Here is a 26,607-nt window from a genome sequence, read left to right as displayed (position 1 = left end):
TTTAAAAGTTTTCCCCCGGGATTTCTGCGGAAGCTATTCCAGGGATTCCTCCGGATGTTCCTCCTCTGGAAGATCCTTCAAGGTTGCCGAATTACTCTCCAAGAATGAATTCGGAAGTATACTTCTATTTCTTCCAGGTTTTCTTTCGAAATTTTCTGCAGCAATACCTCAAGAAGCTTCTCCAACTACCTCCAAGAATTTCTCCAGAAGTTTCTTTTGGAATTCTACCGGAAATTGCTTCAATAATTCCTCAGGAATATCCTTCAGAAATTCATCAGGAAAATTCTTCAGGTATTCCTCCAGGAAGATTCTACAGGAATTCCTCCTTAAGTTCTTCCAAGTATTCCTCCGAAAGTTCTTTCAGAACTTTCTCCAGAAGTTCCTTTAGTAAATCCTTTGGATGTTCCAACAGGAATTCCTCAGGATTTTTTTAGGAGACTTTCAGAAATAATAAGAAGCTTCATCCAGAAGAAAGTTATAAGAAGCTCCATCGAGAATTTATCCGGAAGTTGATCTAGATATTTATCCGGACGTTCCTTCAGAAAATTCTCTGGATGTTTTTCAAGTATTTCACAGTAAATTTTTAATCCCAACAGGGTATTCTTTAAAAAGAAATTTCTAAGAGTTCAACGTGGAAATTCAGTTTAAAAATCCGACTCAGTTCAAAATCCAGGGGAAACTCGTTTTCAAAAAAACAAGGAATTTAAAAAAATATTCTCTTTAATTCTAACAATTTGAATGTTAAAAAAATAAACATTATTCAACATTAGTAATTCAAGGAGATTATTGAATTTACACACCTATTGGGGTGTCCAGTAGGCTTCCGAGCAAAGGCGTAGGATTGCCAATCCGGAGATGGTGAGTTCGATTCTAGGTCCGGTCTAGGATGTTATCGGGTCGATACGAGCAACCTTAGGGAAGATCGGGTAACCAACCCCGGAAGGGGGGGGGGGATTTGCTCCTCTCCAGAGGTGCAAATCTTACTGAGCGTCTGTTCTCCATGTTAGGAGCCATCGTCCGAGTGCCAGCGCGGGACTCTAAGTGAAACTGTGTACAATGGTCCTCCGGAAATTTAGGGGGTTTGGTGTCAGGCCCTGCAAGCCAGCCTTCAAAAAACCATAAGCAACGAACAATCAACAAGAGAGTACGGACCGGAACCATCGGCGAAGACCACTGCGACGAAAAGGGACTAGCGATTGGATACTCGGTTCGTGGAACTGCAAATCTCTCAACTTCATCGGGAGCACACGCATAGAGTAGAGTGGGGCAAGAGTACGCACTTAGTTTTCAATCGATCATGTGACCCTTATGAAGCAAGCTTCTGCATATCAAATCAATGTCGACGATTCGTATACTCTTCCTCTATGTTACCCAGTGGAAAAACATTGAAATTATTGTGATTCGGTTTAGTAGAACCCTTATTGCAAGGCACGTGAAAAACGCACTCTTACCCCACCGGTGGGGTAAGAGTGCGCATCGGGTGGGGTAAGAGTACGCATTTATCCAATCATGTGCTTCAAGTATATATTAACACAGATAAGAGTTAATAAAATTTAATTGATGTTTAATGAACATATATTAGGGAATGTTCAAAGATTACGTAACTCTTAAAGGGGGAGGGGGTCCTAGAAATTTGAACTTGCAAACTAAATACCATTGTTTTTTTTATATACAAAAAGCTGCAGAACTAAAATATATCAGGTTTCGCGTGGCGTAATCAAAGGAATTTTCCTTAAAGAAAGTCCACCAATCACGTAACGTAAAATTCAGCCATTTCATCACCCCTCCTCCCTATATCACACTTGTTTTATTTCGTAGAAATAAAAATAAACACGTTTCGAGAGGACAACTTTATTTCACGTCTCAACCGTGCGCGAGCAAAGTAACTAACTTAAATCCAGAGTCTATTATATATAGAGTTACGCAAAGAGTGAAGCCAAATCTACCTATTGAACTGTCAAACCGTCTACCTATCGAGCAAAGTAAACAAATGCTTGTTGGTATGGCGGAAGTATTGTTATCGCCTGATGATTATTATGGCGAATTAAAACTCATGAATTTAAATGTATTAGATTTGTTTTAGAAACAGCTTTAAAAAACTTCAATACACCCCCCAATAAAGTTACAACAGGTGACTTTGGTTATCAAATTAAAAAGCTTTAGAAGTGAGCAGATGATTCATTCGCAGGCTCTTGACTTGATGCTGTCTCAATCGTTTCGTCACAGTTTAGTGTGTCAAACACAACCGAGGATGGCTTCGTAGATTTGTCCGGAACGACTGCTGGTAGTAAATCTGGAGCGCTTGATGGCTGGGTAGGCGTGACTACCGGTTCCTTACGTGGTTTTAGGTTTACCAGATCCCGTCGATAACTTGCACCGTTCACATCGACAATATAGGAACGCTCATTCAACCTGCTGTCGATGCTGGCCGGTGTCCACTGCTTTGAAGTTTCCGGATGGAGTTGCACATATACAGGATCTCCTGTTTCCAAAGTAGGTAATTTTCGAGTCTTCCTGTCATAATAATACTTCGCCTTTCGTCTGTTCCTTTCAATAGTCTCCGGAACGCCAGACTGATTTTGGAATGAGGTGCTCTGCCGACATTGGTATTCCGCATCGCGTACTTCGCGAAAACATTCGCACCACAGGGCTCGAGCCAATTTTGTTCGGCACGCTCCGCCAATGTAGCAGTGCGTACCAAAAATCCACACCAGATTCTTTGGATTTTTGAAGCAAACGTTTGGCAATCTTCACTGCTGCTTCTGCTTTTCCGTTAGCTTGTTGATGATGTGGAGCCGAAGTTGTGTGCTGAAAATCCCAATCTTGAGCGAATTGCTTCCAATCTTTGTTGATGAAATTTGTCCCATTATCTGTAACGACCAATTGAGGTCTACCGTGGCGAGAGAAGTTAGTTTTTGCAAACCTTGATTGTGCTTTGTGGAGTGAGGTCCTTCAGAATATCGACTTCGAAGAAAATGGTCTACTGTTACCAAGAACTTCCTTTTATCCCCCAGATACAAATACATCCATCGAAACTACTTGAAATGGGTGCACAGGTACAACATGGCTTTTCATAGCTGGTGACAATTGTGAAGGAGCAAACTTAGCACAAATCTCACATTGCATTACAGCATCTTTTATTTGACCGCTCATTCCTGGCCAAAACAGGTTCGCACGGGCCAACTTTAAAGTAGCCTCAATTCCATTGTGGCTTAGATGGACTTTTTCCGTTAGTTTCTTCCTCAATGTGTGTGGAACGACAATTCTGTCACTCCTAAAAACTATTCCGTCTTGTGTACACAGCTCGTCGCGATGCTTAAAGTACACTTTAGCCGCATCAGGAATTTTATCGATAGAAGATGGCCAGCCTTGTTTGATGTACTGGATGAGTATCTGCATGGTAGGATCAACACTTGTTTCCGCTATCACTTCGTTGAGTCGTTCATCGGTGATACTGAGATAGCTGCTCATGTTTAATGACTCCATTTCATTGAAAACGCAATAGATATTTCGCTTATCAAAACAATCTTCTGAGTGCTTTTCGTCCAGTGGAGCTCTTGATATGGCATCAGCTACACGGTAAAAAATCAACACGCTCAATTTAACTGTTCCATCTATTGAATGATCAACTTTAAAATCACTATTATTGAAAATGATATTCCTTTGATTTGGAAGTGGTGTCACACCTTTGACAAGTGTGTTGAATGCAGACAATTCCATAACATCAACACTGTTGATCAAAGTGCTACTCACTAGATGTTGAAATGATTAGCACTTCGATCAGCACCAATAATGTCTCCACTAGAATTGAAAGTGCTATGCTATTGAATTCACAGGTTCAAGGCTATTGATTTAAGAGTGGAGCGATATTGGTGTTGTTCTAAAAATAGATGACAGTTCTTTCATCTGTTCTGCTTATTCCACAAGGTATTTCGAAGTGTGAGATGGAGTCATGGTAAGACGAAGGACTTTCAAGCAAAGGTATGTTATTCAAATCTGAGCTGAGGTAATTCAATTTTTTTATTTTGTTGTTTTATATTCAAAACATTGTGCACGTCAAATGGAAGTGGTGGTCTTTGAATGCGACGAGCTCAGCTATTGATATTGATTTGATTCCAAAGTAGTGCGTATTCTAATGCAGAACAGTTCGCATGGACGTGTATATTTTTTACCGTGTACCACATTGTTTTTACCAGTGACAAATTGCAACTCTAGATTGTATCTCTGCAAGCTAAGCAGCATATGCTGTAGACGACGAGGAGTAGACAGCAATGGTTTTCGAAACACAGCTAACAGCGGCTTATGATCTGTTCGTACTATGGTCTTCGGATTACCCACGATCAACTGGTCAAAACCAGGGGTCTGATGTTTTGGTTGTGTTTTCGTAGTGTAGATGCAGTCTCGTTTCTTCTGCTTGTCGTTTATGGAATTGTCAGTGTGGAACGCACCTATCTCTTTCTTTCCCATGATTCTTCTTATGGCTGTCAGTGCGGAATTTTCTATGTTGGCTACGAAATGAGCTGTGGTGGAGGTATACAAGTGTCAGTCCCGTGGTCAAAACGAACACACGCAAAAACGATTGCCAGCAGCTCCTTTTCGATTTGAGCATAGCACTTCTCTGTAGCCGTTAATGTCCGTGATGCATATCCAATGACACCTTTTTCCTGGAACACTACGGCGCCCAATCCAAACGAGCTTGCGTCACATTCTATCACTAGTGGTTTGGTCACGTCATAGTATTGTAGTGTGCCTACATCTGCTACAATCGATTTCATCCAATAGAGGTAATAAACTATAGAGGACGCTTGTCGCTGTCGTCACTGGCGAAACATCTTTTGCTGGCGAGGATAGGGCACTAAATGTCAACAAAGGAAAAATCAGAACGTTTTGACAGATAGGTACCCAACATGTTTGGGGACGATAACAAAAGGAACCGCAGCGACAATCGTCCTCTATAGTTTATTACCTCTATTTTTCATCCGGTTAAATTCCTCTTCTTCAGTTGCCGTCCAAGTCCAAGGTTCCTTCTCTGAAATCAATCTCCGCAGCACAGTACTTTCGGCACTAAGATTTTTAATGTAGCGCCCGAAATAATTCAACATTCCGATGAATCTCTGCAGTTGTTTGCGATCCGTTGGTGAAGGAAATTCCTTTATCGTTGCTATTTTGCTTTTGCTTTTGCTTGAAGGCGGATGTTCAAACCCTGGTTCGTCAGAATGTGACCGAAAAACTTGACCGATGTTTCACATAGTTTCACTTTATTTAGGTTCAGCTTCACGTTGTTTTTCTCCAGCTGTACTAACAACTCCTTCAGATTTCGATTATGGTCCTCTAATGCCTCTTTCAAAGTTTCGCCAGATCCAAAAATCAAAACATCATCAGCCAAACAATCTACTCCCTTTAGTCCCTGAATTGCTTCCTGTAGTTTAACCTGGAAAATCTCAGGTGCCGGCGCTATTCCAAAGGGCATTCGTATCCATCTATACCGTCCGAAAGGAGTCCAAAAGGTCGTCAGTCTGCTACTCTCTTCATCCAAAAGCACGTGCCAAAAGCCCTTTTTTGTATCGACTGTCGAAAATACTTTCGCTCGTCCTAGCTCTGGTAAGATTTCATCGATTGTAGTGAATTGAAGATGGGGTCGTTTCAAGGCTTTATTAAGTGGAATTGGGTCTAAACATATACGAACTGACCCTGTTTGACCACCTCTTTTAACCAGCACTATATTGCTAACCCAATCCGTGTGCTGATTTTCTTTCACAATAATACCTTCTTGTTCTAGTTTCTTCAATTCATCTTTCAGAGGTCCACGCATTGCAATGGGAACTCGTCGAGGCGACTGGATTGATGGGACAACATCGGGATCAACTTCCAAAGATACAACCCCTGGGAATCTTCCATATCCCTCAAAGAGCGTCTTATGCTGATTAATGATCTGCTCAGCTTCTATTCGAAAAATATTAAGGAGTTCCTTCTTCGATTTCGGGGGTTGGAGCATCACAGAGTGGCAAAATTTAACAAAACCAAGCTTTTTACATACCTTCGCTGACAGGAGTGGCATATGATTGACGTCTACAACTTGCAACGCCAGAGTGTACCTGCGGTCGCTTCGTCGACACAGGATTCTGACTTCTCCAAGTACTGGGATCGAGCCTCCTCCAAAACTTTGCAGCCGGTATTTTGATGGAAGCACTTTGGGACCGTTTTCACCTCCTATCTTCTTCAACCAATTGACTCCTACGAGGCTTGCATTTGCGCCGGTATCCAGTTCGCAACGCACAGACTGCCACTTATTTCCGATGAACACTTCCAGATCAGCGAGCACGTTGCCTCCAGTATCCGAAGAATCTTCTCCACTTTTCCAATCACCGCTTCTTCTTCGCTATCAGTCGTTGAATTGTCACTGCATTCACTCGGGCTGGAACCCGAGAAACTGTCATTATGCACTTTTTTCACTCTTCTCTTGTTCTTCATCTTCTTACCATCCGCCTTGCAATCTTTTTCAAAGTGGTTTCTACCACCACACTGACGACACTTTTTTCCCAAAGCCGGACACGATCCCTTCGCAAAGTCATGCCAATCGCCGCAGAATTTGCATTTTAAATTTTTCTTCCTGGTTTTGACCATGTTCACTTCACCACTGGAATGCCCTGCAGCAGTAGCATGCTTTTCGGCAATTTCTTCCGCGCGACACATATCGATAGCTTTGGCCAACGTAAGATTTTGGGTCGTCAATAATTTGGCTCGCAACTTCGGCCATTTATTGGAGGTCACCACCTTGTACATAACTAGTTCTTCTTCTAAAGCACCGAACCGACACAATTTGGCTAACGGTTTCAATCGAGCCACATATTCATCAATACTTTCTGACATTAGTTGTACCAGTGACAAATAATCGTACCAATCAACCATTTTGTTTCTCTCGCGAACCACTTTCCGCTTGATTGCCGCAATGGCGGCGGTCGGATCTTCCTGTTCTGCGTTTGTCAACTCAAAATTAAAATACTTTTTGAGCGCAGATTTTCCAATCACTGATAACAATACACTTGTCTTCTTCCTGTTCTGATCCGCAGGCCACTTATCCATTCCCACCGCACTAGAATAGTTTTCCCAGTTACGTAAAAAAAAATCGAAGTTCTGCTCCATATCGCCTTCCAGCTCTAGCGGTGGAGGAAGAGGAACAGGAAGAGCTGCAGATTTTTCTACTTGCTGTGGGGCACCTATTTGATGCAGTGCAAGCACCATTTCTCTAAACACACCATTTTGGTGCTCCATAAATCGAGAAAATTGTTCGGAATTCATTATGAAACACAATTTTCAACACTGTCGGGAAAATCACACGAAGTAGGCACAGCGAAAGAAATATGGCCGCCAGACAGAATTCGACTTGTTTGCTACACGCGCGCTGCAATTATCTATCTCGGTCGCGAATGATTCTTCCACCGCCCGAGCTCGTTTTTTCCTCGCACACTTCCGCGATGTTTAATGACGCCGGAAACACTTTCAGAACACCACGATGGCTTCTGACACCATGTTTTATTTCGTAGAAATAAAAATAAACACGTTTCGAGAGGACAACTTTATTTCACGTCTCAACCGTGCGCGAGCAAAGTAACAACTTAAATCTACACTGAACCCAAACCTCCTCCTAAAATCTACTGAAATATCTTTCACCCTTATTTAAAAATGACTACTTCAAAAAACGCATGAAAATCTTAAGCGAATGATGTTTCCACGAAAAAGATTTAGAAACTCATTCAGAGACCTGCTGATTTTCATACCAGTGTAAAATAATACGTCAGTCGATGAGAGGTTGGAATTCCATCGAAAGAAAATCATCCACTTATCGGATGACAAACGATTAGGTTGGTCCCTAAAACGCAAATCATACAATTTTCGAAGGGTGCCGAGCGTGTCTTTTTGTGCGTGGCACATCTTTTTTCGTCTCGTTTTCTTTCGTCAATTGTTCTGTACTGTTGAACAGAAAAACTGAAGAATTCGTATTCGTGAAAAATAACTTCAAAGCATTTGCTGTTATTTGTTACAAAAAATGTGTGGTGAGTATTAGCAGCGCAAGATCTTGCATTATACTGTGTTAAATATTAAAATGGATATTCTTTTGAAATTGTATGTTCAGGATTGGATCAAGCTGTTGCAATGGCATCGGTTCGTAGCAGCGTTAATCGAATGGACCGGCTTAGCATCATGACGCGATTTCGGCTTGAAGCACCATTTACAGATCGATTCACGGTTAAGAAACTTATTGTGGACAGAAATTGCTGGTTACCAACCGGATTTGCTCTGTTTACGTATCGTAACTCCGAGTTCTATAGCGGACGCTCAGACGAATCATCTCACAAAATATCAAGCAGCAGCTTAGAAAGCAGACCACCAAGATGAGAGCAGCATTAATTACTCATGGTTAAGATAATTATAAATAATAAAACTAAATAGTTACATTATTAAATAGTTTGTTTAAATTCAAATCTATCTTTATATACGGTCCTAAATAAACTTAATTCGCATATCAATTCCCTCATCATTCACTGTACTAATGCAACTGCTTTCTTTATTGATAGATTTTTCATTCAAAATTCAATAAGAATCTCTTTCCAGTATGGTATGATTGTTAACCAAATGATGTCATTTCATGTTGAGCTAGACCGTATGATCATCATCCGAATCGCAAATGAATATCGTTAAAGGGCGGAGGCGTATCAGATTACATTCACCAGAAGGATTATATTTTGGTTCAGTGTATATGACACATCGGGGTTGTTCATAAATTACGCTCAGAGGGAGCGATCATAAACTACATAATATAACAACACTTTTTGTATGAATCCTCTAAGGTTCTGTCTCATTTGGAGAATTAAACTTAAAAGTGACAGTTCGAAAATTCAGAAATCACCCCGTTATAAGAATGGCTGGTGCTACCCAGCAATTCCAACAGGACATCGATGGAAAATGATTCGATATCTGTCAAAAGTAATCTTGCTCTGCGAGCAGGGTTATTTGATAATTATTGAAATGTCACTTTTAAGTTTAATTTCAGTTTAATTATCCAATTGAGACAGACCCTAAAAATTATATGGATCGTCATACATCTCGCAACCTCTCCCAGCTAAGCATTGCGTAATTTATGGATGTTTCTTTTGATTAAATGAAACTATCATTTAGATGAAATTGTGTTTTCGTACTATGTTTAGGTGTACAACAAGTCCTAATACAATTTCATTAATTCGCTTCAGTGCTTTGTTCGCTAAGTCCTTTCTAACACCAAATTACTTCAACTTATCCTCAAAACTTGTAATAATTTTCGATTTCTGTCCCTTTTGTCTTAGTTGTGGAACTTTACACTTCGGAAGTAGTCTTATTTCGGCCAAAGATACGGATTTGACATCAGAACTTGAAGATTCACATGCGTACTCTTGCCCCACCCGTTCCTGCGTACTTTTACCCCACAGTCCCAAAATTTATTCAAGTAATGGTTTTGACTTCTTGTAAAACCAACCGGATTGGTGTTCTGCACCATAAAGCGTTCTATATAATAGGTTATCGAAATGGTATAATGTTCACCTGATTGAACATATATAAGGTACTGAAATACTAGTTACGAAAACACAATTATTTTTAGCAAAATGACCAAAAAATTATCTAACTCCATATCTCCCTTGTTGTTTATTCAAATCGTTCACAATTACACATGATAATAGTTGGCCAGAATACCTGTCAAACTGATGCAGTGCTGCTAGTTTATCTGTTTTTATTACTTCAAAAAATCTAAAACGTACTCTTACCCCACGCGCACTCTTGCCCCACTCTACACTACTCGCCGATGTGCTCAAGGACCGTGGATTCGGCATTGTAGCGCTGCAAGAGGTTTGTTGGAAGGGATCAATGGTGCGAACGTTTCATACCGTACCATACCGTAATCATACCATCTACCAGAGCTGCGGCAACACACACGAGCTGTGAACAGCTTTCATAGTGATGGGCGACATGCAAAGGCGCGTAATCCGGTGGTGGCCGATCAACGAGAGAATGTGCAGGTTGAGGATCAAAGGCCGGTTCTTCAACTTCAGCATAATCAACGTCCATAGCCCACACTCCGGAAGCATTGATAATGATAAGGACGCATTCTACGCGCAGCTGGAACGAGAGTACGATAGCTGCCCAAGCCACGACGGCAAAATCATCATAGGAGATTTGAACGCTCAGCTTGGCCAAGAGGAGGAGTTTAGACCGACTATTGGGAAGTTCAGCGCACACCGGCTGACGAACGAAAACGGCCTACGACTAATTGATTTCGCTGCCTCCAAGAATATGGCCATTCGCAGCACCTACTTCCAAACACAGCCTTCCGTATCGGTACACCTGGAGATCACCACTGCAGACAGAATCACAAATCGACCACGATCTGATTGATGGACGGCACTTCTCCGACATTATCGACGTCAGGACATATCGTGGCGCTAACATCGATTCTGACCACTATCTGGTAATGATTAAACTGCGCCCAAAACTATCCGTCATCAACAATGTTCGGTACCGACGACCGCCGCGGTACGACCTAGAGCGACTGAAGCAACCTGATGTCGCCACTGCATACGCGCAGCATCTCGAGGCAGCGTTGCCGGAAGAGGGTGAGCTCGATGGGGCCCCTATTGAGGACTGCTGGAATACAGTCAAAGCAGCCATTAACGGCGCAGCGGAGAACAACGTCGGGTATATGGGACGAAGTCGACGGAACGATTGGTTCGACGAAGAGTGCAGACAGATTCTGGGTGCATCTTGACGGACGAACTGTGGTGATCGAAAGGTGGAAGCAGCACTACGAGGAACATTTGAATGGCGCTGAGAGTACAGGGAGTGAAAGTCAAGGCAGCGGAGGAGATGACTACGTCAGTTCAGTGGATGGTATCGGAGCTGAGCTCATCAAGATGGGCCCGGAAAAGCTAGACACTTGCCTGCACAAATTGATAGTCAGAATCTGGGAAACTGAACAGCTACCGGAGGAGTGGAAGGAAGGGGTTATATGCCCCATCTACAAGAAAGGCGACAAGCTGGAGTGTGAGAACTTTCGAGCGATCACCATCCTTAATGCCGCCTACAAAGTGATATCCCAGATCATCTTCCGTCGTCTGTCACCATTAGTGAATGAGTTCGTGGGAAGTTATCAAGCCGGCTTCGTTGACGGCCGCTCGACAACGGACCAGATCTTTAAGAGCTGAGCAGAATGGATACGTTTGCGTGCGTTTTGACAGTTTTGCCATGGGAAAACTGTTAAAACGCACGCAAACGTATCCATTCTGCTCCGCTCTTTACTGTACGGCAAATCCTTCAAAAATGCCGTGAATACCAGGTCCCAACGCATCATCTGTTCGTTGATTTCAAGGCGGCATACGACAGGATAGACCGCGTAGAGCTATGGAAAATTATGGACGAGAACAGCTTCCCTGGGAAGCTTACCAGACTGATCAAAGCAACGGTGGATGGTGTGCAAAACTGTGTGAAGATTTCGGGCGAACACTCCAGTTCGTTCGAATCGCGCCGGGGACTAAGGCAAGGTGATGGACTTTCGTGCCTGTTGTTCAACATTGCGCTAGAAGGTGTAATGCGGAGAGCCGGGTGTAACAGCCGGGGTACGATTTTCAACAGATCCAGTCAATTTATTTGTTTCGCGGATGACATGGACATTGTCGGCCGAACATTTGCAAAGGTGGCAGAACCGTACACCCGCCTGAAACGTGAAGAAACAAGTTGGACTGGTGGTGAATGCCTCAAAGACAAAGTACATGCTTGTGGGCGGAACAGAGCCCTTGCTAACGGCTGATAACAATGTCAGTCGTGAAATACGAAGGCGCATCGCGCATCATCTGTGGAAGTCGGGCCTACTATGGGCTCCAGTAGAAACTGTGGTCAAAAAAGATTCGCCACCGCACCAAATGTGTCATGTACAAAACGCTAATAAGACCGGTTGTCCTCTACGGACATGAAACATGGACAATGCTCGAGGAGAACTTGCAAGCACTCGGAGTATTCGAGAGACGGGTGCTTAGGACCATCTTTGGCGGCGAACCCAGTATCCAGAAGGTAGCTAAAGCCGGAAGTGTACTATGGACAGGCCATGCTGCAAGAATATGTTCGCTTCCGATCTAGCAAGTACGAGACGGCGTGGAGCACAGCGCGCGAGGTGGGCAGACCAGGTGCAAAACGACTTGGTGAGCGTGGGGTGCATTCGAGGATAGAGAGATGCGGCCTTGAACCGTGTATTGTGGCGTCAAATTGATGATTCAGTGTTATCTGTTTAGAAGTGAACTAAATAGATGAAATGAATATCAAGACGAATGGATTAGTGAGAAAATCTTGCAAATCGGTCCATGCGTTCGTAAGTTATATTGCTATCATTTATATGTAAGAGAAGATTCTGTAACATGAGACATATACTGTGTACAGATCGCTCGTTAGATATAGAAAGTCTTATTTAAACGGCATAGCCCGCAGTCCACTATTGAGTCCAGTTTATGCGAACATCTATTAGACTGATTAGAAATCGACACGTATTTCAGGTTGACGTGACAAATATTTGTCATCATGACAATAACAGTGTACTAGGGGTTAATGTTTCAATCTCCAGGACTACAGGGTTGCATTGAGTAACACGATTTTTGCCTTTCTCGTATACTAAGTATACGGTAAAGGCTATATGATCGCTCCAAAAACAAACTTTTTATAGAAGGCCCGGAGACCCATAGTGTTATATACCGATCGACTCAGCTCGACGAATTGAGGTGATGTCTGTGTGTATGTGTGTGTGTGTGTGTGTGTGTGTGTGTGTGTCTGTGCGCACCCACCCAAAAAAAATGTCACTCATTTTTCAGGTACTTATCCTTAACCGATTTACTCGCAACAAGTTGCATTCGACGCAGGATACTCTACCATTGTTTCCTATTGAAAATTGGTCAGATCGGACTATGGGCTCGGAAGTTATGGCCAAAATACCACTTTTTTATAGAAAAATAGAGATAAAAAAATGTCACTCATTTTTCAGGCACTTATCCTTAACCGATTTACTCGCAACAAGTTGCATTCGACGCAGGATACTCTAACATTGTTTCCTATTGAAAATTGGTCAGATTGGACAATGGGATCGGAAGTTATGGCCAAAATACCACTTTTTTATAGAAAAAATGTCACTCATTTTTCAGGCACTTATCCTCTACCGATGTACTCGCAGCAAGTTGCATTCGACGCAAAATACTTTTCGATTGTTTCCTATTGAAAATTGGCCAGATCGGACAATGGGCTCAAGAGTAATGGCCAAAATACTATTTTTATAATGCACGAGAAAGGCACCATCACCGCTAGGTGGATTAATCTGGGTTTTTCTGTATAATGTGCATTGGAATAAGTCACTAAAAATGAAAGACTGGAAGATTTACCTCAACCTCAATGACAAAAAGAAGAAAATAAGAACGAACATATGATAGTTTATTATTTTTTCAATATGATCTTTATTAAATACTGTTCGCCATGCAAAGAAGATGTATTCAGAACAAAATAAAATCAAAACTACCGCTTTCCTGAAGGTGTCAATATTTATATTCAACATAAAAGCTTTTGTAGAATACCGATGTCAATGAAAAGGACATCTGCCTGGCTAACCGGAATGAAACCGCGCTTTCGATATGGAACGATATTCGAGAGACCGACGCCACTCTCTCACACACAACGAGCTTCTCCATACGCCATCAGCGATGCCGATGCCCATCTAATATGCGACAAAAAGCGCGAGCGAATCCAACGGCTGCTTCATTCACTCGTTGCCCCATCACCCATAACGTCGTCGTTCGCGCGCCGTGCAGTGCAGAGCGTCGTGCTGACTTTGATATTGTTTTGCTCTGCTCGTGAGCCTGTTGGTGCCTATAGTTCGGATAGTATCCTGTCCTGTGGATGCTGCTGTGCAATCCTTTAGTGAATTCGGTGCTCATCTGACCTGATTTGGGTTTTTTACCCGCTCAATCGATAAAATAAATGTGGAAAATTGGAAAGTGTAACTAGGAGGTGATTTAATAAATTCAAAGAATTCGTTAGCATTGAATGTAGTGTAATTATTATAAACCTTGATGGATGATTGCTTGCGGTAGCACAAAGGCAAGAAGCGATAGAGCACTGTAGAAGTAATTGAAGCACTTTTCAAGTGGCTAAGATAGGTTCTAGTTGTGAAGTGCAGGTGTTAAGTGGCGATCCGGTTGGTGAATACAAAGTGCGTCTAAGTGGAGGCAGTAAAGCCAAAGGAAGTTTTCAGTCTGCTTGTGTGGACGGAAGTGGCGAAAAGAATTCAAATATCGATCGTTTCCCGGTGATTGCGTCTGGGCTGGCTAGGGAAACATCGCTTGAGAATAAGAAAGCGAAACGACATAAATCGATATCCATATCTAGGAGTGAAGGAGATGCCTGTGCGGATGATGGAGTCATCTCCAGTTGCCATGGTCATGACCTCACGTGACCCGCTGGCTGACACCAGCCCAAACAGATTACTGTCAGAATCTTATCCAATGACAAGTGTAAGCGATAGCCGATTCGACAAAAATCTCAGCCCAAGTTCGATTGGCATCGTGGATGTGTCGCGGTCACCCTCGGTTGGGGAAACATTTGTTTCGGCTGCCACCGATGGGCCACAAACATCGTCGGACGAGTCGGACTCGAGTGACGATGAAATTGAAGCGGAAGTAATGAAAGTGGTGGGGTCTCCTTCCTCTAACAGATCGGCCACCGTGTTTGATAATGTTCCGTCGCTACCACTGGAGCACAACCAGAGTCGTGCTGTGTCACCAGGAGAAGGCCCTTCAACGTCAACGTCAATCTCGATGTCGATGGGATCGATGGGTAAGTGAACGATATCATGAGGACAATGAAATCGCTTTCTCGATTTGATGGGGATTTTCAGATGTGTATTATCATTTACATATTTATAAACAGCAAAATAAACTTCATTGAGCTATTTGCAATAATATTATTAATGAAATTCGCGACTGACTTACGATGGGTTTGAAAACTTGTAATGCACGGTGTGTCTATAGGACTGTATGTATTATTTAAGAAACAATGTTTCATAAATACTCATCAAGTGAATTCTTATATTAACCCTATTTTTCACGTTATCGTGGAACAAAAATGTTCCATGAGAGCGTTTAGAACAAAATCGGTATTTTATGTGCAACAACATACAATTTTGAAATTAAAGAAAAATTACACTTGATACAGCACTATCTGCCATAGATGTTGGATAGGTATTTTAGCAATTGTGAGTATTTCAGAACATTAACCACGGATACATCATTATATGGTTCCATTATTAAATTATAGAAGTGTTGGAAGCCATTTATTCAATTACAAAAAAATATTAGTAGTGACAGAAATTAATTTACCCTTAGGACCCACTTACCCCTCCAAATGGGGCAAGTGGGACCTATTCTGTTTTATACTGTCGAACGAAATTAATTTGAGGAATGTAGATGTACTGTTTATATTATTTCTGAGTATTAATATTTTCATATGATGGATGGAGATTCGTTGCATGTCGGACTTTGTTTTTGCAACAAGAAAGGGAGTCTTGTTTTCCATTAGCTTCCTTTTGTACCAAATGTGGAAGGATAATCAAATCAGCTTTTCGTATAAATAAACATTTCTCGGTTTAGAAAACAAATTATTATATAAATCAGTACTTCAAAAGAAACGTTTTCATTCAGGCGATGCGCAGTGTTATAAATTTGTAATAGAACGAAATTGCCAATTAATGTGTTAATCACTTTATTTATCTGAAAATCTGTAAATCTGATGCGAAGTTTGAAAACAAAAACAATAAGACAATACCTGTTAACCTATAGTAGAATAAATAGATTATTTGCACTATAAATGGAAGAATATCGCATAGTTATAACCATTGCGAGAGATAATTTTCAGAATATAAAATACACATTTGGTAATTAACTGTACAATACTTTTTTAACAACGAAATCAAACTGCAGCTGATTCAGAAGTTATATACGAAGTTATTTTTCACTAGCTAACAATCTAAAAACAGTTAAAATAGCTTTATCGAAGATGTTGTTCAATAGTTCTGCTTCATCTTCCCAGAACATTGTTAGGGGAATTGTGGGTAAAACCGACACCACTTTTTTTATTCTTTATTTGGGTGTTTTTTTAATTCTAGATTAAGTTCAACACCGACCGACACCACTTCAAATCTCTGATTTCAAGTGATTATCAGTATTCCATCTTTGATCTATTATTGAACATCATTTTGTGAATGTTGTGGAAAAATATTTAACTTTTTCAATTATAAACATCCACATGTATCTCATCATTATTATGTTATCAGTTGGGGTAAATTCGACACCTGCCTTCGAATCACGAAATACCTCTGTTTTATTAGACTCATCATTCGCATAATATAATTCAAGTATTGGAAAACGAGGCGCCGGGGAATATAACTTAATCATAGACTGATTACATACCATATCATCATTGAGCGTGACAATAGGTCTAGGGGGTAATATTCAGTCATCAAGGAAAACCTGCAGGTCGGATAACAAGGTAGCGCTCAAAGAAGGGTAAGGATAACAAGGTAGCGCTCAAACAAAGGTAGCGCTCAAAGAAGAACCGTATTTTTAGGCTTATTTTGCTCTTAAATATATTCAATCCGTGTTCTACTGTTGTTCTTTCATGATCCACTTTCACCCCTGTGAACATGTAGCTTGTCACCTACGTAACTAGTCATTTTCATTTCTTGTCAGAACAGCACCATACGCATTTATTTTAAACCGCCGTTATAAACAACTTTTTTTTAAATATGTGAAATTTAAATGTAGGTCAATATTTACAGTAGTTAGTAAATTTGTTACTAACATTCTTATACTCTATATATTGTTCACCCGACCCAATAACTAAATAAAATATGATACATGGTGATGATTTTAAATATATAAAATTTTGTTCAACCATCGTTTATAAGTGACCCCTAAACATAAATTTCATACAAAAATGTCAAAATGAATGTTGTTAAACATTTTCAATTATGTTGTAACATCATTTAGAATTGTTCTGATGTTCGATTCTATAACGACTTGATGTGTCGGTTTTACCCTCATGTGGTGTCGATCTTACCCGCACCCCAGCTGGTTGGGCTGGAAGATGGACTGCTCGCGTTTTCATCATAAATCAAATTCTATCAAGAAATATTGTCCTGAGACCTCATGGACTGATGCATGGAGAGCCAAAGTATGCTTGTATGACATTTCTAGACCGGAAAACTGTTTCATAGATGGGGTTGCTTAAGGTGTCGGTTTTACCCACTTTTCCCTTACCATTAAAAACGTTCATCGATTCATCGGTTCAAACATCAGGTTTACGTTTTCCTAATAAACAACAATTACAATTTACAATTAATTTAGCACTAGGTTATTGATTTCAGTATTCGTAAAGTTTGTTGATATCAAGAATGAATATTTCGCTACTGAGATGATAAAAAGGGCAAATTGAGCAGAACATGTCGATCACAAGATGTTTAGTGCTATTGGCGATCTAATGCTAATTTATCTACTGTTTTGACAGACACCTATGTTCAGAATAATGGTAGCAAAAATCAATATTTTTTGTTTTCAAAAAGGTGGACAGTATTTCAACTATAATTGAGTCTTCTAACTTTAACATTTAGTGAAACTTGTTGATCGGGTAATAAAGCCTAATCATCCAAGTAATAAAACACCAATCATCCAATGCGATTTTTCAAAATTTTCACAAACCACTGAGAAGATCAATTTACATGACAGCTTTATGTGATTCTTTCAGCGTGTTTTCATTATTGTCCAAAGTGTTGAAATATGGCTACAAATCAATTGGAAATTATCTCAGTGTCCGAAATTTAACGTAGACAGGCTTTAATAGTTTTTGCAACTAGTTGCAAAAGGATGATTTTTTTGATGAAGGACGACCGGAACCAAGAACAATACAAATGCGCGATCCACCAAATACCATATAGATCCATAAATATTTAATACTAGCTGACCCGTCGTACTTCGTCTTGCCCAAAATTAATTGAAACGATGAAGTGTTAAGAAGGGGCAAATGTAATCGCAGAGCAAACGTTTAAACTTCTATTTTTCCACACGCCAAAATCGGTTTCATCTGCTAGATTAGTTCTCGAATTACGAAGAAATTTATGTTTCGTTTATATCAGCTGTTCTCAACCTGGGGTACATGTACCCCTGGGGGTACCTTTGCTGGCCCCAGGGGGTACCTCGAACAAAAGGGCATAATGGCGGATGTATCACAATTATTATTCAATATTATTGATAAAGTTTTGACAATTGGGTATTTTTTATTTTAAAACTTTGTCTTGTACAGAATATGTATGGCGATCAGTAAATTGAAGCCAATTGAATCCTGCCGTTCACAACCAGCACAGTGTATGAAGAGCTGCAGGACAACAGACTAACAGAATAAAACTTCGAATGAACAAATTTTAAACATCTTCTACTTGATCGAAATAAAATAATGAATGATATGTTAAGAATATGCTTCTGAACTAAAATCTAAAGTCTGAAGGTTCTAAAGTCACCATTTGTAAAGTCACCTCCTTTCAAGAGGCCCGGAAGCCTCCTTTCAAGAGGCCCGTAAGCCTCCTTTCAAGAGGCCCGTAAGCCTCCTTTCAAGAGGCCCGTAAGCCTCCTTTCAAGAGGCCCGTAAGCCTCCTTTCAAGAGGCCCGTAAGCCTCCTTTCAAGAGGCCCGGAAGCCTCCTTTCAAGAGGCCCGGAAGCCTCCTTTCAAGAGGCCCGGAAGCCTCCTTTCAAGAGGCCGGAAGCCCCCTTTCAAGAGGCCGGAAGCCTCCTTTCAAGAGGCCCGGAAGCCTCCTTTCAAGAGGCCCGGAAGCCTCCTTTCAAGAGGCCCGGAAGCCTCCTTTCAAGAGGCCCGGAAGCCTCCTTTCAAGAGGCCCGGAAGCCTCCTTTCAAGAGGCCCGTAAGCCTCCTTTCAAGAGGCCCGTAAGCCTCCTTTCAAGAGGCCCGTAAGCCTCCTTTCAAGAGGCCCGTAAGCCTCCTTTCAAGAGGCCCGTAAGCCTCCTTTCAAGAGGCCCGTAAGCCTCCTTTCAAGAGGCCCGTAAGCCTCCTTTCAAGAGGCCCGTAAGCCTCCTTTCAAGAGGCCCGGAAGCCTCCTTTCAAGAGCCTCAAAAGCCTCATTTCAAGAGGCCCCTAAACCTCGTTTCAAAAGGGCCCGTAAGCCTCGTTTCAAGATGCCCGTAAGCCCCGTTCAAGAGGCCCGTAAGCCTCGTTCAAGAGGCCCGTAAGCCTCGTTCCAAGAGGCCCGTAAGCCTTCTTTCAAGAGGCCCGTAAGCCTCCTTTCAAGAGGCCCGTAAGCCTCGTTCAAGAGGCCCGAAATCCTTCTTTTAAGAGGCCCGGAAGCCTCCTTTCAAGAGGCCCGTAAGCCTCCTTTCAAGAGGCCCAAGCCTCCTTTCAAGAGGCCAAGCCTCCTTCAAGAGGCCCGAAGCCTCCTTTCAAGAGGCCGGAAGCCTTCTATCAAGCGGCCCGGAAGCCTCCTTTCAAGAGGCCCGGAAGCCTCCTTTCAAGAGGCCCGGAAGCCTCCTTTCAAGAGGCCAGGAAGCCTCCTTTCAAGAGGCCCGGAAGCCTCCTTTCAAGAGGCCCGGAAGCCTCCTTTCAAGAGGCCCGGAAGCCTCCTTTCAAGAGGCCCGGAAGCCTCCTTTCAAGAGGCCCGGAAGCCTCCTTTCAAGAGGCCCGAAGCCTCCTTTCAAGAGGCCGGAAGCCTCCTTTCAAGAGGCCCAGGAAGCCTCCTTTCAAGAGGCCCGGAAGCCTCCTTTCAAGAGGCCCGGAAGCCTCCTTTCAAGAGGCCCGGAAGCCTCCTTTCAAGAGGCCCGGAAGCCTCCTTTCAAGAGGCCCGGAAGCCTCCTTTCAAGAGGCCCGGAAGCCTCCTTTCAAGAGGCCCGGAAGCCTCCTTTCAAGAGGCCCGGAAGCCTCCTTTCAAGAGGCCCGGAAGCCTCCTTACAAATGTTTGATCATTGTGTTTGTAAGCCCAATGTACATATTCTGTATTAGTATTGGTGTCAGCGTTAGCGGTATATATACGCTATCGGATGTGTGTGGTGTTGACCAGGGGGAGAAGGTGGAGCACTGAATCCCTACCCCGACATGTGCGACATCTGGATTTGGTTCTAAAATGTAAACAACAGTGTTAATTCCCTACCACCTTTTTGTTATGGCGAGGTCATTTTTATGCACACTTTTGTTATCGATATTTTATCAAAATTAAACACTCAATCATGCAGCAATATAACGATGTGGCATGCTTGAGATACCTGCTTGATTATAGGGACTCAAAAAAGAATTTATTTGCGGTAACTAACCGAATATAAAAATTTTCGCATTAACGATTGCGCCCTAACACCGGTTCTAAGCTTCGATGCAGAGTACACGAGCTTTGTTCGCCAGTGACAGGCATATGAGGCCCTTGGTGTTGACATTCTGTCACTTGTTGTTTGTTTATTACGCGTGTTGAAAATGGATTGGGGCATCATAAATAGCCGTTTTTGAATGTCAAAATCATTGCGGCGTACTACAAAACTGAGGTTTTGGGGACAATTGATGCCCCCAGTGCTAAGACGAAGATGAGCCCTACGTGTTCCAATAGGATGATAACCCTTTATACACGGAAATTGCGATTTTAGCCTAATATGGGGACAGTTTTATCGACTTTTTGGACAAAATTTTGCGACCTCCCAGCTTCCCGGATTTGAACCCTCTTAACTTTTTTGTTTGGTCATTTATTATGTTAGAGTTGTACGAATACAAGGTCAGTAACTTGGACCAGTTCAAGATGTAATTCTCAAAATCTGGAACGAAATGCCCATGCAGATCGTGCGTGCCGCTTGCGATGGGTTTTAGAAACGTTTAAAGCTCGTGAAGAAGTTTAAAATAGAGGGCTTTCCAAAAGAAATGTTACAAACGTTCCTTATAAACAATATTTCCAATGAAATGCAACTGGGAAAAGAAATAATTTAAACTAATTTTTTAAACATTTTTTGAAAGTGTATTCGATCTTATTGAACACCCTGTAGGTGTGTATATGTGTGCACAAAAGCTTTAAAAAACATTAGACAACTTTTCGTATAGTAATCCTTAACCGATTTTCTCGCAACAAGTTTTATTCGACAGGGGACAAAGCCTTGTTGATCACTATTGAATTTGATAACGATCGGTCGTTGCGTTTGAAAGTTATGAAGAAAATGGTACGCCGGACCATATAAACCCCATATAAGGTTGGTGTCTTAACTAAATGCGAGAAAGGCACCACCCACGCTAGGTGGATTAATCTGGGTTTTTTTTCTTCCTAAGCAATGGAGGGGGAATCTGCTCAACAGACATCCTGGGTTGTCCAGAAGTGCGGGGTTAGGGACCACCTCCAACAGCAAACGAGGGAGGCAGGACTACATCTCCGACCCGCTAAACCGTTTCCATTGCCGCCAAGCCCATCGTCCCCTTCGGTACAACCAGTAAGTAATGCTTCAAAGGGGGGCCAGTGTACAACGCACCGTCGAGGTTAGCTGCGTGTCCTCGCAGCATCTAACATCGTGACTCGCTTTTTTAGAAGAACACCATGGTATCGTGCCAGCGCATTGCCGACTTTCCAGGTGGTTTACCACGCCCTATGTCTTCGGATGGTGGGAAGGGTTCACTTCGCGCCTGCTTCCCTCTGCACGACTGGTATCAAGAATGATGATGCCGCGTGCATCCCAAATTGACCTCTCTGCGATAGGGTCTATTCGCCAACACACAGAAGGACTTGCCGACGCGGTGCCTACGCCTGCCCTAGCCTTGACGAGGACCCCTTTTCGTCCTCAGGCTCGTAACCCGCCCAGTTGACCGCCGCCGCGAAAACGACGATACCATGTTGTTCTTTGCGCGGCCACTTGTTCGATAAAAGGATCGAGTTCTATCACAGGGCATGACCACCGGTATGACCAAGGACGATAAAACGGCGTTACAGTCAACTTCATCGTTACACATCCTCCAAACTCTTGTCCGGGGTAGTGTTCCGCCGTTTCCTCTAAACCTACGCACACCGGACACTCGGGCGAGGCCGAGCAAGCCAGCTGCGTTACCTGCACTATGATTTTGCAGCACGCTTAAACGCCGGGTACTTCGAACCCCCCATGGCGTGCTTGTTGTTCACAGCTTTGTTGTGGGAGTTCGTGGGAGGGTTCGTGCAGCATTGTGCCTTATGTCCCTCCAATCTGCAGCGTCGGCAAAGCTTGCTTCTGTCAGGGCCTTTGCAGTCCCATTCAGTGGTGCAATTTATCAACAATGCCTGCTGAGTGTGATTCTTTTGTTTTGTATTTTTCTCTACTCCTCTTTGCCTATGACGGTGCCTTTCAGTCAGCCAACTCGGTTTGCCAACAGCGGGCTGAAGCTGATGATCATTCGGCACAAATTTCCTGTCTTTGTCTTCCAAGTGATAGTATTCACCCATGCATTTATATAGGGCCGCAGCGAGTGAACTGAATGAACTGTCACTGCGGGCTGCGTGTGCAATGAGAAAAGAGGTCTTTTGTTTACTTTATCTTTGATTGTTGCTTCTAACCATTTTCAGTTTTCACTGCTACGAAGTGAGTGTGAAGAGGCAATGGTATCAATATCCTACAAATTTCAGTCACTGAGATTGAGAATTCGCACCACTGCACAGTGTTTTCTAACCCAGGAATTCGTGATCGAAAATGTTTTGGCCATGAAAAGTTGATTTTAGAGTCTCAGTGACTTCGGAGAAAAGTTTCAGTATGTTAAGCTCCATACTCCTGAAAAAAATATTTTTTGACTAATCCCCCTAAAAGTGAGATAGAAATTCTCTTTCCTCCAATTATAAAGATACATCATCGGTGTCTTCGAGAAAGTTGTAGAAAAAGTTTCTACGACAAATTTTGCTATATAAACTTTATTTCTATCTGCTATAGAAATCGAGATATGGGTCGTTATTTATGAACGACCACCAAAAATCAGATTTTTCACGATACTTTCGTCAATATATTTTTTAGATTTTTCAAATGTTCTACAAAGATCTCCGTCGCGATGAAAAACATGAACCTTTCAAATACAGTTTCTTCTTATTTTCAATATTGACGAAGTTATTGACAATTTTTTGGTCAAAAATGAGCATTTTGACATTAACTGCACACATGTAGGGGCAAAATGGGGCAGAATTTTAATTAGGAGATTGAAAGTATAACTCAAGCACTAACGGTTGCATTGCAACATATATGTGACTTAGCTTGCCGTAAGTACCATATGGATATTTTTTTTCTTCTTCTTGTTATATATCAAAATGAATTGGTCTGTATTCCGCATAACTAAGAAACGGCTGAGTTCAAATTTCTTCATCACAATTTCCGATGGGTTTACATAATATTTTCTTATGTAAAAGTCACGACTTGAACTGAAAAAATATGAAATATTCAAATTAGAATTTGTATGGGTATTTTGTATAGGCAGATCACAACACGCATTCTCACCTACTGTGCAAGACAATGTCTGCCGGGTCATCTAGTTCATGATAATAACACTTACGCCAGACCTATGTCTTGTCTTAATGTCCAAATTTTGAAAAATATTATCGAATCGACATATATTTTACAGAGAAATGCCAATATATCGGGATATTGGTATTTCTAGAGAGTTCTAAATTATTTGGATCCAAATGATCTAAATGAAATTTTTGGAGCACTTTTCTGTTAACCTGTTTGGCAATATTGTGATGTTTTAGACGTAGCAAACCGGCTTTTTATTATTCTGGGATATTTCGAAAAGTAAATAGGTAAAACAAGTACCTTCGAATTGTTTACATGAACTTATATTTAAACTTATGATGTTTGAGGCGTCACTAACCATAGTTTCCATTCAATAAAGAATACTGATTTAAACGACACTGCAGTTCCTCTCATTAACATTCCTGGCTGTATGGTGATTTCTAAAATAATGCAATTGTACCAAATACACAGGGTCGCTTTTTACGCGGGTTGCTGTAAACGTGACTTTTTGATGATTTTTTTTAGTTACGCGTTGTTTCCTCCCGCGCAATTTGAAATTCATGTCAGTTCTGTAAAACATCCATCAATAATCATTTAGAAAATTTTGTATTTTGCTAAATTATAGGTCTGGCGTAAGTGTAAAGATGACCCTGCAGAGGTTGTCCTGCACAGTAGGCGAGAATGCGTGTTATGATCTACCTTTTAAAAATTTCCATACAAATTTTATTTTAAATTTTTCATATTTTTTCCAATTTTAGTCGAGATTTTTACATGAGAAAATATTCTGTTAATCCTTCGGACATGTTGATAAACAAATTTGCTCAAGGAATGAAGAAAATCTATCCAGCCGTTTCTTAGTTATGCACAATACAGACCAATTCATTTTGATATATAACAAGAAGAAGAAGAAAAAGATGTCCATACGGCACTTATGTCAAGCTCTGTCACATATATGTTGCAATGCAACCATTAGTGCATGAGTTATACTTTCCATTACCTAAATAAAATGCTGCCCCATTTTGCCCCTAAATGTATGCAGTTAATGTTAAAATGCTCATTTTTGAACCGAAAATCATCAATAACTTCGTCAATATTGAAAATAAAATGAAACTGTCTTGGAAAGGTTCATGTTTTTCATCGCGACGGACATCTTTGTAGAAGATTTGTAAAATCTAAAAAATATATTGGCGAAAGTATCGTGAAAACCTGATTTTTGGTGGTCGTTCATAAATATCAACCCATATCTCGACTTCTATAGCAGATAGAAATAAAGTTTATATAGCAAAATTTATCGTAGAAACTTTTTCTACAACTTTCTCGAAGACACCAATGATGTATCTTCATAATCAGAGGAAAGAGAATTTCCATCTCACTTTTAGGGGGATTAGTCAAAAAAAAATTTTCTCCAAAATATGGAGCTTAACATACTGAAACTTTTCTCCGAAGTCACTGAGACTCTAAAATCAACTTTTCATGGCCAAAACATTTTCGATCACGAATTCTTGGGTTAGAAAACACTGTGCACTGGTCTCATTGCTTGTGCCCCGGTTCCAGGCACTTGAAGCAAACTTCGGGTTGCTCGTATATGCGCACAGGGCATACCGACCATCCCACCTTGACGCTCCCTAACTTGACTACCTTGGAGGCGTCCGCTGCAGATAGCCGAACCAATGCTACCTGCGTCCCTGCCGGACCTTTCCGTAGCCGAACGGCTGCGGTGGGCGTCTCCACTTCACACTGTCGCCACAGTGCCGTGACGAGCTCTTCGACTTCGGTGATCTCGTCCAGGTCTTTAACCCTTAGATTCACCTCCGTCGTGAGTGCCCTCACCTTGACCGTATCGCCTAGGACTTCCTCCGCCAACTTCTTGTAAGCGGCGCCCTTTTGCGAGACGCCCCGCTTCAGCTCGAAGATCATCTCGCCCGTCTGGGTACGTCTTATTCGACGTACGTCGGCGCCGAGTTCACCGAGCTTGACGTCACTCCTCATCGCCTTCAAGACGTCCGAGTACTTAGCCTCGTCCGTCTTGATGACTAGGACATCGCCCCTGAAGCGATTGGCGCCTACCCTAGACTTCTTGCTACCCTCATTCGCCTGGGCCTTCTTTTCGGCCCTTGACGTCTTCGGTTTCCTCTTGTTCTTGACCAGGGTCCAGGAGGCGTCATCCTAACCACTTACCACCGTCTTTCCTGGGTGGATGGACCTTTCCAGGTCCTTCCTCCCCCGGTTTTGGAGGTACCTGGCCGGGGTTCAGCTTCCCAGCCCCACTACCCTTGTTCTGGGTAGTAACCCTCCGCGTTTTGGAGTGGCCCCCAGGGAGCTCATCCCCTGGAGACTGTCTCCCCCGTTTTTGTGTCTGCTCCGTTGGAGCATTAGGCACTTATCCTTAACCCATTATTTCGTATTGAAAATTGGCCGAATCAGACTATGGGATTCGGAGTTATGGCCAACATATATTTTTTACAAGAGAAATTCTCACTCATTTTTAAGCACTCACTCTTAGCCGATTTGCCCGCAACAAAATTCATTAGACGCAGAATCTTATCCCATTGTTTCCTATTGAAAATTGGTCATATCGGACTATGGGCTCAAAAGTTATGGCCAAACCAACTATTTTTATAACACACGAGCAAGGCTCCATCACCGCTAGGTGAATTAATCTGGGTTTTTTGTACACCTTAACATAGACTTAGCCGCGAGTTTTACGGTTCCCCGAAGCTAACATTAAGATCTAAAAGGCACATTGAGCAAAAATCAAAATCACCATGGGCGTAGCCAGGATTTCGAGAAGGGGGGGGCAACTTTTTTGGACTTCCAAATCGTAGTTTTATAGTAGTTTTATAAAACACATGAATATTAACACATGAAACCAAATCCAAAACAAATCGAAACAATAATGGATTTAAAAATGCGTTATTTATTGCTCATCAGATATTTTTAAATAAAATGAGAAAAATATTAACGAACTTAGTATTCAGAAAGAATATTAAATCGGCTATAACAATTATTATAAAAATCCT

At 41.8% G+C, this 26,607-nt stretch overlaps 1 protein-coding gene across 2 annotated transcripts in view; it reads left to right on the top strand.

Annotated features, from left to right (window-relative positions):
- Window positions 1-13,817: 13,817 nt before the first annotated feature.
- Window positions 13,818-26,607, top strand: part of LOC134226925 (sorting nexin-8-like) — a 78,439-nt gene continuing 65,649 nt past the window's right edge. Inside the window, exon 1 of one of the 2 annotated variants that reach the window (XM_062708042.1) lies at window positions 13,818-14,889. In XM_062708042.1, coding sequence (XP_062564026.1) covers window positions 14,454-14,889 — 436 coding nt within the window. In that variant the 5' untranslated portion in view covers window positions 13,818-14,453. The remainder of the gene's footprint in view (window positions 14,890-26,607) is intronic. The other variant, XM_062708041.1, reaches the window with a different exon arrangement.

The sequence above is a fragment of the Armigeres subalbatus genome, chromosome 3 (genome assembly GCF_024139115.2).
Source record: "Armigeres subalbatus isolate Guangzhou_Male chromosome 3, GZ_Asu_2, whole genome shotgun sequence".
NCBI classification, from domain to species: domain Eukaryota; kingdom Metazoa; phylum Arthropoda; class Insecta; order Diptera; family Culicidae; genus Armigeres; species Armigeres subalbatus.
The sequence above is the reverse complement of the archived record's forward strand: the minus strand, read 5'-3'. Positions and strand labels throughout refer to the sequence as shown.